Source organism: Lontra canadensis, unplaced genomic scaffold (genome assembly GCF_010015895.1).
Source record: "Lontra canadensis isolate GAN:19392208 unplaced genomic scaffold, GSC_riverotter_1.0 scaffold43, whole genome shotgun sequence".
Taxonomy (NCBI): Eukaryota; Metazoa; Chordata; class Mammalia; order Carnivora; family Mustelidae; genus Lontra; species Lontra canadensis.
In genome coordinates this window covers 12800846-12813754 of record NW_022631037.1, presented here as the reverse complement: position 1 = coordinate 12813754, position 12909 = coordinate 12800846, and the positions used below count along the sequence as shown (strand labels likewise).

Genomic DNA, 12909 nt, shown 5'->3' with positions numbered 1-12909 from the left:
TACACCCACCAGAAGCCCAGTGTCTTTACCCCTGAGGACAGCCATTGGTCAGCTGCACCTACCGCCGGCTCCTGGGCTCTACAGCCCTTGTCTGTGCCTCATTCTAGCCTGAGAGTAACTCCCAGGGGCCAGGGGCCAAGGGCCAGGTCTTAGAAAGCCACTGGCTCCCCAGAGCACCCCCAACTCCCAGTGTGGAATGCAGGCCCAGAGGGAGAGAAATCGAGAGAAGAAAAGAAGGATAGAGAGAGAGAGAGAGAGAGAGAGAGAGAAGATATCCAGAGTGGACACAGGAAAGAGCAAAGACTGGAACAACATTTGTGGGGGGGGCAGGTGGACAGCAAAATTCTGGCTGACTTTGGGTAGAGAGCGGAGAAACAGAAGCTGGAGGACAGGCCACAGCCCCAGCCCTAGGACCTGCCCCCACCACTGCCCCCACCACTCCTTACCTCCTCCTCCTCCTCCTCCTCCTCCTCCTCGTCCTCCATTCTCTTCCTCCTGCAGGGGACAGAGAGGTGGGTGTGGGCCCTCCATCCAGCCCTCAGCGGCTCCGCCTGGGCGGGACCCTCAAGCTCCCCCACCCGCAGCCTCCCTCTTATCTTCCCGCAACTAGCCCAGCACCCCCGGGAGGGGGGGTGTCAGTAGGGACATCAAGTCCCAGGGAATGTTCCCCAGTAACACAAACCCTCTCTTGTGACTGCTGATCCCACAGCCTTGTATCTCAGCCATCTGAAAGCCCCCAATCCAATGGGGGACCCATGACCCCTACCCCTGGGGAGCTCAAAGCCCAATGGAGGCAGTTCCAAACAGGCTAACAACCCACAGAGAGGATCCAGGCCCGCACAGATAAGCAGGGAGGACAAGTGCAAACGGTGGCTATCAGCTCTTAGAGAATGGAAGGGAAGGCCTGATTAGCACCCCTCTAGGGGAAGGGATTTTAAGGCAAGTCTGAGGAGGGAGGGGAGAGAGCACTGTGGGGAGTGGAGGAGCCCATGCAGGCAGGTGCTGGGCCGCAGAAAGAAGCAAGCATTTGTGGGACTGGATCAGCTGAGCTGAGGGAGGAAGAAAGCGACACCAGCAAGTGCCAGAAGTCAGACAAAAGTGTTCGGGGTTGAAAGGAGAGAAAGAGGGAGCCAGTGAAGGTTCCTGGGTGGGAGAGAGTGGATGTGAAATACCAGTTAGGGAAGAAGATTCTAGCATCTAGCGGGGCTAAGAAATGGAGTCCAGGAGACCCACGAGGGAGGCCCCTGGGATCAGCCTAGTAGCGAGAGGGAGAGAATGGATTTGGGGAGGAAACAGAAATGAGGGAAGGAGAGAAGGCCAGGGAGACAGGACAGGGCCACCGGACAGCACACTAGAGCTGGATGAGATGCTGGGCGTCATCGGATCTACCACTCTCCACAGACCATCCATCCATCCACGCAGATGACAGGGCATGAGTTGTCCAGGGTCACTCAGAGGCTGTAGCAGAAGCAGGGCTGAAACCCAGGACTCTCCGGCACCCCAGCAGGGACACGAAGGTGACTGGGCCCTGCCGCTCCCCACATGGAGCGTGCCTGCCTGCTGATGTGAGCTGACAGCACTGTGAGCTGGTGGCAGGGGCAGACAGATGCATTTGGACCGCTGAGCTCCCTGAGGGCTCCCAGCCCTGGGCAGATCTGGAAATTGGATGGAGCCTGTCCCTGGCTGGCCCTGCCTGCGGTCTTCCAGCACCCCACATGCGCGAGGTCTCTCTGACACAGGCCTACCACCCAGTCTCGACCACTCAGGCTGCATCTGTCCCACTCACCCCTCAGCTGGGTCTCCCAAGAGAAGGTGGCAGGGGGACATGCTAGGGAAGAAGGAAAGGAAAGACTGGAGGTCCTAGGAACCTTTGAGGCTGGGGCCCTTGGGCATCAAGGAGGCCTGTGCCCCTCCCTCTTATATACTATCACCCTCGGCTTACACTCTTAAGCACAGCTGCAGCCAGTGGGAATCTTTTAGGCAGGGGCTTCCAGATTCACACACAGATGAGGGCACACGGGGCCGTGTACACGAGATGCATATTTACAGATATCCGTGGATACAGACGAACAAACGCACATGCGCACGACCAACAGATGTGCACCCGGCTGTACACACCAAGTCATGAAAGTTCACAGACACAGGCAAGGCCTTGGCTCTCAGGCAGGTGAGACTGAGCTCCCCAAGGGACAGTCCCCAACAGCTGGTCCCAGCCCAGAGGGAAGAGGAGAATAGGGTTCACTGACTCCAAAATAAATCTGTTTCCTCCCCTGCTGGGAGACAGGTTGGAGAGGGAGCAGGGCCTTCCTGGGGAGCCCTGGTTCCTGCCTGGGGCCCCCTCACCTGCCTCCCCTGAGCGCCTGCTTCCCAGGCAGGGAGGCCCTCCCCCGCTCAGCCCATGCTGCAGCCCCAGTTCCTGGACTCAGAGAACCTGACATTTAGATGAGGGCCAGAATGGCTCTTGGGGGTCAAGTGGGAGGAGAAATGGAGCCCGGAGGAGAGGGAGACCCTCTCAAGGTCCACAGTGAGGTAGGAGCTGCAGCGGGATTAGAACCCAGGGCACCCTCTGCGCAGCCTGCTACTCTCCAGAGCACAGAGCCCAGACCAGAGCGGACGGGGACACTCCAGGAGTGCCAGAGGTGTGTGGAGACAGACTCCCCAAGAGCTTGGGCCAGGGAGGGGGACCATGAACCCAGCTCAGAAGCAGCCAAAGAGAACACAGAGTCCCTGGAACTCCATCTTTCAGAGAAGATAGAAGGTTGTTCACCTTCCAAGGGCCAAGAGTCTGGTGGTGGGCATGAGCATCCTGGCTCGCCCAGAACCATCCACCAGCCCCTTCTCTTGGGAAGACCAAACCCAGAGCAGTTAGGGAGCTGGTCCACACTCCCACAATGCAAATGACCCAGCCAGGGCTGTCCCTGCCTCTCTGGGGGGGGACCCTCCTTCCCTCCAGGCCACAGAAGAAGGGCCATGGAGGGGGCAGGGCAAAGGGATCTCCCCTCCCCCCATTAAGGCTTCCTCAGGTGGGGCCAGGTGGCGGGACCAGGTGGGGGTACCTTCAGGCTGCAGTGCACGGCTGACTCGGGTGGGTACACGATGAAGTGGCGGAGGGTGAAGCCAAAGCCATCCTGGAGACTTTTGTGCAGCAGCAGTGTCCGCGGCCCCTGCCAGGGGAGGGGGTGCCCCAGGGAGCACCCATCTCTCGGGCCCAGTGGCAGCTGTGGGAGCATAGGGAGACAGGGTTGAGTGGCCATGCGGCCCACGTCCCTGAGTCTGCACACTGCCTCCCGCAGCCAGGAGGAGGGATGGGGGACAGCTGGTAGGGGGGCGTGGGCCCTGGAGGGTTCCAGGCCCCCTCCCCTGCTCCCCTCCTCCCCCTCCTCCTTACTCCCTTCTTTCCTCTCCCACCCTCCCCAGCCCAAAGCTGCTTCTTTCTTTCTCTCCCCTCCATCCCCACAGGTTGCCTTTGCCTCCAGGGAAACAAGTCTCCCCAGCCAAACACATTCTCATTCAGGTCAGTTTGGCAAATGTTTACTGAGCACCTACTATGCTCCAGGAAGTGCACACACAGACTGCTTGCTGGGGAAGTGCCTGCTGCCGTCCACGCTCACTGCTGCCTGCTGCGCCATCTTACACACATGCACACATGCACACACACGTCAGCACGCACTCCTGCAGTGAGAACAGCACACACCCAGAGAAGCACACTCTTGTGCAAAGGTGCACAAGGACGGACACACAGAGGAGCAGACACACACACACACACTTACATTAGACAAACATGTGCACACCCAGTCGCACACAATCAGGGTCTTGCACAGCACATACATACAGACAGAGGCCCCCGGCATATGCTGCAGACACACAGACACGCACGTGTGCGGACAGAAGGGAGCGCAAACATGTATCCTTCAGGAGCAGCAGCGACAGCAGGTGGGGGACTAGAGCCACGAGGGAGCAGCCCAGACCCCAGACAACCAAAGGGACTTCCTGAGGCTCTGGAGCTCAGCCAGAGGCCTGGCTATTCATGGGATCGAAGAGGGGAACCAGGTTGGGGGTGGGGGAGGCCCTCCACTGCCCTCTGGCTGACCAGATGCAATCCTTGGGATTCCCCAAGATGACCTGGCAGAGGGTGTCTGAAGACCACGGTTTGGGGGCACACAGGTCTGCTTCTGGAGCAGAAGGGACAAGAGCACAGACACCCCCTGAGAGAGGGCTCTCTCTTCAGATTCTCTGCTCAGACGCAGAGAGGGAAGGTGGGTGACAGAAGGGTGTCAGACAGACATGTGACCAGGGCGGTGGACGGCAAGGTGGAGAAGACGGTGAAAAGCCAGGATGCCTCCCTTGGGGCTTTTAACCCCCAACTGCAGGCATCCTAACCTATCTGAGGGCCCTCATCCAAACCTCAGAGGGCAAGAAACCCTTTTACCCCCACCCTCAACAGTCCTCAACCCCCAACTCCTCCCAGCACCAGCACCAGGCAGGAGTCCTCAGGGGAACAAAGGCAACTGGGTGGAGAGGGAAAGAGCCCGTGGGCTTAGTGGGTGAGAACTTCCCTCCCCCGCTCCCCAGTAAGTCCCTTTCTCTACCCCCCACCCCAGTATAACAGCTAAAGAAAGTTCAAATTTGCTACTCCAATGAACGGATACTAAGACACTCCTTCATGTATCCCTGCCCCAGCCTGTTCACACTTCTGGTGGAAAGCAGATGGGCCCAGCCCTTTTGCTAGGGACTTCTTTTTTCCTTCCTTCCTTCCTTCCTTCCTTCCTTTCCTTCTTTCTTTTTTTCTTTCAGAGTTTGTTTGAGAGAGAGAGAGAGAGTATGAGAATGGGGAATGGGAGACAGAGAACCAGGCTCTCCCAATGTGGGACTCGATCCCAAGACTCTGGGATCACAACCAGAGCGGAAGGCAGACGCTTAACCAACTGAGCCACTCAGACATTCTCACTAGGGACTTCTGTGCGGGGTGGAAAGTGGGACCGCAGTTACACAGGCTTGGGAGAGCGGGTGGATTGTCAGGTCTCAGAAGATGAAAGAAAAACATGACAGAGGTGGGAGGCTTGCTTCACGTAGTCCCAGAGAACATGGCCAGGTGGAAGGTACGGGGGCCTGAGCGAGACTCCAGGCCAGGGCAATCATTCCAATCATATCCATTTACAAAGCTTGTCAGATGAGGTTGTGAGCACTCATTCCCCTGAGAGGTCCAAGCAAAAGAACTCCCCAGTCCCGGCGGTGCTCCCCAGTCCGGGCAGCGGTGGCATTCCATGGATTCCGGCATGGGGCAGGAGGCCTGGAGATGGACCCTTGGCTCCTTCCACTTGTAGCTAGAGCCCCCCCCCGCCCAAGTTCCACCAAGCCCCACACCCCCCATGGGGGGGTCTGAAGAGTCCAGAAGAGAAAATTCTCTGGGAATTCTGCTGAGGTCTGAAATCCCCAGGATTTCCTATCTCTGCTGACTTGGCAAGGAACTGATGGGGGAGAGAAGAGGGCCTGGGGGACCCTCCCTGCCTGTTCCTACCAGAAGCCCCTGCTCCTCCCCAGTGTTAGCTACCTACCCTGCACACCTCTCCCCCCAGGCTCAGAGATGAGGCTGTTTGCAGGGCCCATTGTTTTGCCGGTGTCCTGGATTAAGGTTTAAGCCACCAGCTGCCCCAGTGACGAGAACTGGCTGGGACAGGTCCCCGCACGCCCCCCACCCCTCCTCCAGCACACATCCTGCCCTGAGCAGCCAGTGGCCTGGGGGTGCCCCTCTCTGGGAGCCTTGCTGTAACCCAGATCAGGGGGCAGGCCTTCTCCTCTCAGGTCCCTTCTTGGCCCAAGCCCCATTGGCACCCCCTCCCTTGTCTCTGCCTCTCCCTTTCCTCTTTTCCTTCCTCCCAGTCTCCCTTCCCCCATCCCTTCCACCCAGCTCCTGAGAATGTCCATGTGGGAATCCCCCCATCATAGCCACTACACCCCTGCCTGAAGAGCACACAACTCCCATCAACAGCTAGATCTGGAGGTGCCCCTGTGGGAAGTTCTTCCTTGGATTTAACCTCAATCCTTCATGCTATGATGCACACATTTCCTCTCCTCCCCTCTGACCTGGGACAACACCGGGTCTGGCTCCCATCTTGACAGGGAGTGAGGGGGTAGACACAGAAACAGAGAAGGAGTCAACATTGGGAATAGAAAGGCGACTAGATGGGGAAGGGGTTCAGCTCACACACATCCCTACTTCTGCCTCTCTGGGGGAGGCACAGAGACAAGGGGATGTGGAGAGAGAGAGACTCGGGGGGACACGGGGACATCACTGGTTACCACTCTCCTGGTCCAGATAGAGACATCCAGAAATGCCAGCTGATGGTGGGAAGAGGGCAGATGGCCCCAGGGCCACAAGTGAGACAGAGGACACATGGTAGGTTAGCAACACCAGGAACCAGAACCCAGGAGTCCTGCTCCTCCCCGCTAGTAGCATAAAGAGGTCATTGCGGGAGCACAGCCTTCATGCTGGGCACGATGCCCACTGTGACTCACGCCCTACCAGCCTGGTTGATCCCGGACAGTAGACACACTGTCCCCACCCCCTATCTCCATGCCTGTCAGTCCTCTCCCTGAGATCACTCATTACTCCTCTGCCCACTAGGAAGCCCTCCTGTGCCCTGTGCCCACCGCCCCTAACGGGGAGATGGCCAAACGATGCCCTCTACTCCACTTACTAACACCGTTGCCTGCCTCTGACTCAGGGTTCCTGCCCAGCAAACTCCTCAGGACTCTGTGCCCCAGCATCTCTTCCAACAACCCTGGTCCCTTCCATCCTTCCACTGCGTGTAAACCCAGAAGCTTGAGCCACTGGAGGCCGCCCCCCAGACTGGGAGGTGCACATCCAGCACCCCCGGAGAAGCTCCCAGCCACAACCTGCCACGCTCGCCCACATCTCTCCAGCTCCTCACTCCCTCCCCACTCCGGGGCCTCCGTCCCAGAATGCCGGTCAGGTCAAAGAGCCCAAGAAGCTGGTGGCCCGATTGCACCCCCCACCCACCGGGACGAGGCCCCAGTCCAACTCTCTGCCCCCCTCGTCCCGCAGCCCCGTGGCGCTCACCCTGGCACTGCGCGGCCCCCGCGCGGGGAGATCGCTGTGGGCGAGGCAGGGCAACCAGAGACAGCGCGGCTCCGGGGCGCTGCAGTCCACGCCGACGGCTCGCTCCCAGCGCCAGCCCCGGGCCCCCGCCCGCTCCACGCGCCACACGGCGCTGCCCACGAGCGCGGCAGCCGGCGGGGGCCCTAGGGCCCGGCCGCCGCCCCGGCCCCACGGCGCCGGCGCCGCGGGCCGGGCTTCCGGAGCCGGGCGCGCAGCGCGGGGGACCCTGGGGGCTCCACGGCGCCCGGCCGGCGGCGTCCTCGGCCCCCCGGGTGGCGGGCGGGCCCCGGGGGTCCCCGCCCGCCCCCCGGAGCCGCGGGTCCGAGACCCAGGGGCCCCGAGGGGATGGGCGGCCCGCGCGGACGGCGGCAGGACGGCTGCACAGCTCCGCGCCTCCCGCGCCTCCCCGGGCCGCAGAAGGCGCCTGAGTCCGGACACGCCGGCGAGTCGCGCCCGGCAGACGCCTCCCCCTCCGGGGCGGCCCCTGTGCGCGGCCGCCCCGATGCCACACACTCACACACACCCACACACACGCGGGAGGCACTACACAGCGCCCCCGCGCAGCCGCACACCCCGGCCACGGGCACACACGTACACACACACCCTCACCCTCCCGCACGACGGAAGCTCACACGGTGCCCCGGCCCACACGCACGCAGAGTTGTACTCAGCAGGACACGCGCGCATCCAACTTCACGTGCCCAAGAAACACCTTCACTGGGGCACACATGTACACGCACACCTACCCACCCCGTACAGACCCACACAACACACACACACACACCTATACAGCCGCTACTCTCCCATCCACACACATACTCTCACTCTCCCTCCATCCACAGACCCCACATAAACACACTGTTCCCCTCACATATGTATTGTGGGGGGACACCTTCCCATGCAAATATGCCCCCCATACCCCCCCACACACATTTGCAAACATACCCACTGTGTTCCTAAAAGCACACCAGATGCCTCCCCACCCCCATACCCACCCATACACTCGCCACACACCCCACGAGACCCCCATGAAAGCAGCTAGATGACATGCACACATCACCCAGTGACACACATTCCATGCATAGATGCTGTACCCCTCTGATCACACACACACACACATACACACACACACAGTGCCCAGCACTGAGAGCAGACTGACTCTCCTAACACCCCACACCAGACTTAGGATAGCCCCTAAAGCTGCGGGTGGGGTCCCCACGACTGCTGGTAGGGGATTGCGAGCAACCCTCTTCCCCAGGACCCCCTGCCCATTAGTTCCACCCAGAGGGGCCACGGCCAGGTTGACAATGGGCGCCTAGCTCGCCAACCCCCCACCCCAGCTTGTGAGTCAGACAGGAAGCCCATGTTGATGGCAGACCCTGCTTGCCTCCCCTTCCTGGCTCTCTCTCCCCAGGCCCCTTCCCGGGTGGGGCCAGCAGAGGCCTTGGCTAGTAGGTGCATATTTGCCACTATGTCTGTCTTACTGGATGGTTCCCAGGGTGCTTTTCACCATAGCCACTCACTGTGGCCCAGGCCCCGGGCTATGACCCCGTATTCCGGGAAAGCAATGGAGGCCCAAGAGCACTTAGCTTGTTATGGCAAGCGAGGAACTCCAAGCCCAGGGCCCCTCACTCCAACTTTGGATCTTACACCTAAATTCTAGCCGGCAGCCAGGGAAGGGCAGTGGCGGTAGGAGAGCACCTCCAGCCCAACCCTGCTCCCTTATCTAGGAGTTCTGGGAGGAAGAGCCAAAGGGCTGGGCCCTTGAGTGGCAACCACCAAAGGGAGGGCCCCGCAGAAGGGGTACCTCCCCCTGCCCGTCCCCATCCCAACACCTGTGTCCTCTGCTGGACAGCCATGGTGGTGGATCACGGTGGATGGGGTGGGAGGGGGTGGGGAGGGAGATGGAGGAGCAGGAGAGGAGGGAGGCAAACTAGAGGACTGCTGGGCTGGGCAGGAGCGAGGGAGGGAGGAGGAAGGGAGGAGGAAGGGTGAGGGTGAGGCAGGCGAGTGGGGGCCAGGGAGCGGGTTTTGTTCTCCTGTTTCCTGTTTGCCGCTTGCTGGGCCCCCTGTGCAGGAGCTGGACCCCCACCCCCACCCTGGCGGAAGCCAGACGGGAAGAGCAAGGCTGCCACGGGCGCTGAGTCAGGAGGGCTTAGGGGCAGAGTGGGAAAGAACCGCAGTCAGGGGGAGCATTGACCTGGCATTTCCATTAGCAGCCTCCCTGCCCCCCCCCCCCACCATCACTGGAAAACCAAGGATACTGGGTCAGGACCACTCCTGCCCTTGTCAGTCCTGTGCCTCCCTGTCTGCTCCCCCACCAAGGTCAGGCCTTCAGAGACCAGCTGGGAGCCCCACCACACGCTGTCCTTAGCCCTGTCACACACACTGTGGCCCCAATTGAGGGCAAGAGTCTCAGGGATGTCCTCCTTCAGAGTCCGGCCTGCTCTCCCAGTAAGCAGCCAGTAGGTCCTTCCAGCTGCCTGACTTCCTCTCTTCTTGCCTCAAGCCCAGTCCCTGATTCTGAGGAAATGGGGTTACTCTCCCCCCTCATGCCCCATGGAGCCTCTCACGGCCAACAGGTGCTGCTGTGGGTCTATCAGGAATCCACTTCCCTCGAAACTGCTGAGGTTTCTGAGGGCTCCAGGGAGGGGCGAGGCAGAGCAGCACAGGGTTCCTGTGTTCAGAGACCTAGGAAATTATAAACCATATATGATGTCCACTTCCTGCCCTCTAACCTGGCTGGGCAGCAAGGGGGTCCCCGTCTCTTCCAACCCAAACGTGCCCTTTCCCCACCCTGCCCCCTCTGCCCAGCTGCCTCCGCAGGCGTGTCAGGAAGGGGGTGCACACAGTAGGGCCTGGAAGGTTGTACAGAGCTTGAATAGATGATTCTACAGGTCTGGGGAGCCTCTCAGCCCCCTCCCCCATTTCCTCTGGGAAAGGAATGTGGGGTGGGTCCCAGAGTGGGGGGGGATGGGGCCCAGGGCTGGGAAATACCAGGCGGTGCTGAGATTCTATTCCAAGCCTTCCTGCCTGGTGTGAGTCCTCCTCCCCTGCACCCTCCCCAGCTTCCTCCCCCCAAATCAGGAATTACCCCGCTGAGCAGTCCCTCCCATCATCCTCTAGTTTGACCAGCTTGCAAAATCCATTCAACTTCACCTTGCTGAGGGTCCCTGGGATAGGGCTCTCGGGGGCTGCGCCTCCAAGGGGAGGGCGTCCAGTCTTCTCTCCAAATGAGATCATCATTCTTTACTGTTTGAAGGCTCTTTCACTGGATTTCATGCAGCGTCCCGAAATTGGCTATTCAGGGATTGTGTTCCACCATTCTTCAGATGCAGAAACTGAGGCTCAAAGAGGGCAAGTGCCTGGCTCAAGATGTCACTTTTACTAAGCTGAACCCTGATCCCAGACTAACTCAGATCTCTTCCTACTCCCCCTCTTGTTTATCCATTCGACAAACATGTCTTGAGTGCCTGCTGTGGGCCAGGAGCCTGGCCAAGGGCTGGGACACCTTGGAGAATAAGTACACACCTTGATTGCAGGGTGCTCATAGTTCTACTGGCATCCCAGCCCCTGAAACCTTTAGGAGCCCCCAAGTTCCAGATCCGGGCCCGAGTCAGCTGTCGTCATCCCCACCAAGGGAGACCCCCAAATACCAAGAGAGTCCTTGTGTCAGAGCTGCATCTCTCTATGAGGGGGCGGTTTGCTTGAGGGCAAGGTCAGGGGCCTTCAGGGTTAGACCACCAAGAAGAGGTGGCCTGTGCTACAGAAGAAGACTGTAAGGCCAGCCTGACAAGCAGGAACTGGGAAAGAGGAGAGCATTCTGGGGCCCAAGGGTCAAGGCATGTAAGAAGAGGAGAAATAGGGGTGCCTGCGTGGCTCAGTTGGTTAGGTGTCTGACTCTTGATCTCAGCTCAGGTCTTGATCTCAAGGTCGTAGGTTGTAGGTTTGTTAGGCTTCACATTGGATGTTAAAAAAAAAAAAAGAAAAGAGAGAGAAGCATAGCACTAAAGGCCTGTGGTTCAGGAAGTGAGAGAGAGGGGATCAGGGTCACTTTGCCTGCTTTTCTTTCTCGCCTTATTAGTGCCTCCTCTCAGATGTAGATCCCCAAAACGCAGGACAAACAGTGCCCCTACCTGGAGAGAATCTCCCCCATTTATGACTCTCTGACAGGTCCCATATATTCACCTCTATAACCACCCCACAGTCTCACACAGAGACAGAGCAAATCCACCGCCAGTCCCCGTCCATCCCAGGCATGCCGGCAATGTGATACCCAAGGCATGCCAGCCCAGCCCACGCCTGGGCCTCTGACCCCTGCCCCAGTCTCCCTGCTCAAAGGCAGCCTCCCCCTGTCCTCCTCCACCCCTTTGCCCCATTCAGAGGCCTGGTTCCCAGCACTGCTTGTAAGCAGTCCTGGCATGCCCTAACAGGCCAAGCTGATGAGCCGGCCCAGCAAGCCTGCGTCTTCAGCAAGCTCGGTGTGCCATAACCCTGCGTCACTGAGAGCCTGGGGACCTCACTCGGTCCAGCCTATGGGGCAGAGGGTGGTCCAAAGGGTCTCTCCAGACCCCATGCTCTCCCCATCCAGAGCCAGGCTTGCCCTGAGTTGGGGTATTTGCTATACGCTCCTCTCCTACCCTCAAACTGGGCCAGAGCCGAGGAAGGCGGGAGGAGGAAAAGGAGGAGGAAGCCCTTGCCCTCCCAGAAGTCCCACTGCCATCTCAAGGAGGGATGGACACGACCCCAGCAGCCAGAATCCCCAGTTATTCCAGAGGCTCAGGGACCAGCATACAGGCTCTGGAGACTTCTGGAGTCCTGGACCTCCAGGTCTGAGTCGGATCTCTACCGCTCCCTGGCTGTGAGACCTTGGGCAAGTTATTTCACTTCTTTGAGCCTCTGATCCTCACCGGTAAAATGGGAATGACACTCCTTGCCAACCTCATAGGTTGTTGGGAAAACAAAGTAATTTAAAGAAAGTCCTTAGCACAGGTCTAAGCACATAGTAGGGGTTCAAGAAATGCAAGCTGGTTTGGGCTGTGTTTTTTTTTTCCTTTTAAACATTTTCTTTATTGAGGTATAATTGAGACACATATTAGTTTCAGGTGTGCAAACTAATGATTCACTATTTGTATATATAGCAAAATGATCACCACAGTAAGTCTACTTAACACCCATCACCGCACATAGTAATAGAAGTTTCTTTCTTGTGATAAGAACTTTTAAGATCTTAGGGCACCTGGGTGGATCAGTTGGTTAAGAACTTTGAAGATCTTACTCTCTTAGCAACTTCCAAATATGCAATTCCGCATTATTAACTAGAGTCATCATGCCCTATATTATATCCCTGTGACTTATTTATTTTATAACTGGAAGTTTGTACTTTTTTTAAAATAACAATTTATTTATTTTTTAAGATTTTTATTTATTTATTTCACAGACAGAGATTACAAGTAGGCAGAGAGGCAGGCAGAGAGAGAGAGAGGAGGAAGCAGGCTCCCTGCTGAGCAGAGAGCCAAATGTGGGGCTCGATCCCAGGACCCTGAGATCATGACCTGAGCTGAAGGCAGAGGCTTAACCCACTGAGCCACCCAGGCGCCCCTGTACTTTTTTTTTTTAAGATATTTATTTATTTGTTTTTTTTTCAAGAGAGAGCACGAGAAAGGCGGGAGGCGGAGGGGCAGAGGGAGAAGCAGACTCCCCGCTGAGCAGGGATTCCCATCCTGGAACCTGATCCCAGGACTCTGGGATCATGACCTGAGCTGAAGGCAGAGGCTTAACCCACTGAG

General features: G+C 58.4%; 1 protein-coding gene across 4 annotated transcripts in view; it reads right to left on the bottom strand.

Moving 5' to 3' along the window:
• Window positions 1-12909, bottom strand: part of ARHGAP23 (Rho GTPase activating protein 23) — a 77260-nt gene that overhangs the window by 40558 nt on the left and 23793 nt on the right. For 2 of the 4 annotated variants that reach the window (XM_032871425.1, XM_032871423.1), the window contains exons 2-3: window positions 3057-3218; window positions 447-495 (exon numbers count right to left, since the gene is read on the bottom strand). In XM_032871425.1, the coding sequence (XP_032727316.1) occupies window positions 447-495; window positions 3057-3218 (211 nt within the window). Of the gene's footprint in view, window positions 1-446; window positions 496-3056; window positions 3219-7081; window positions 7247-12909 lie in introns of those variants that run through there. The other 2 variants (XM_032871426.1, XM_032871424.1) reach the window with 2 other exon arrangements.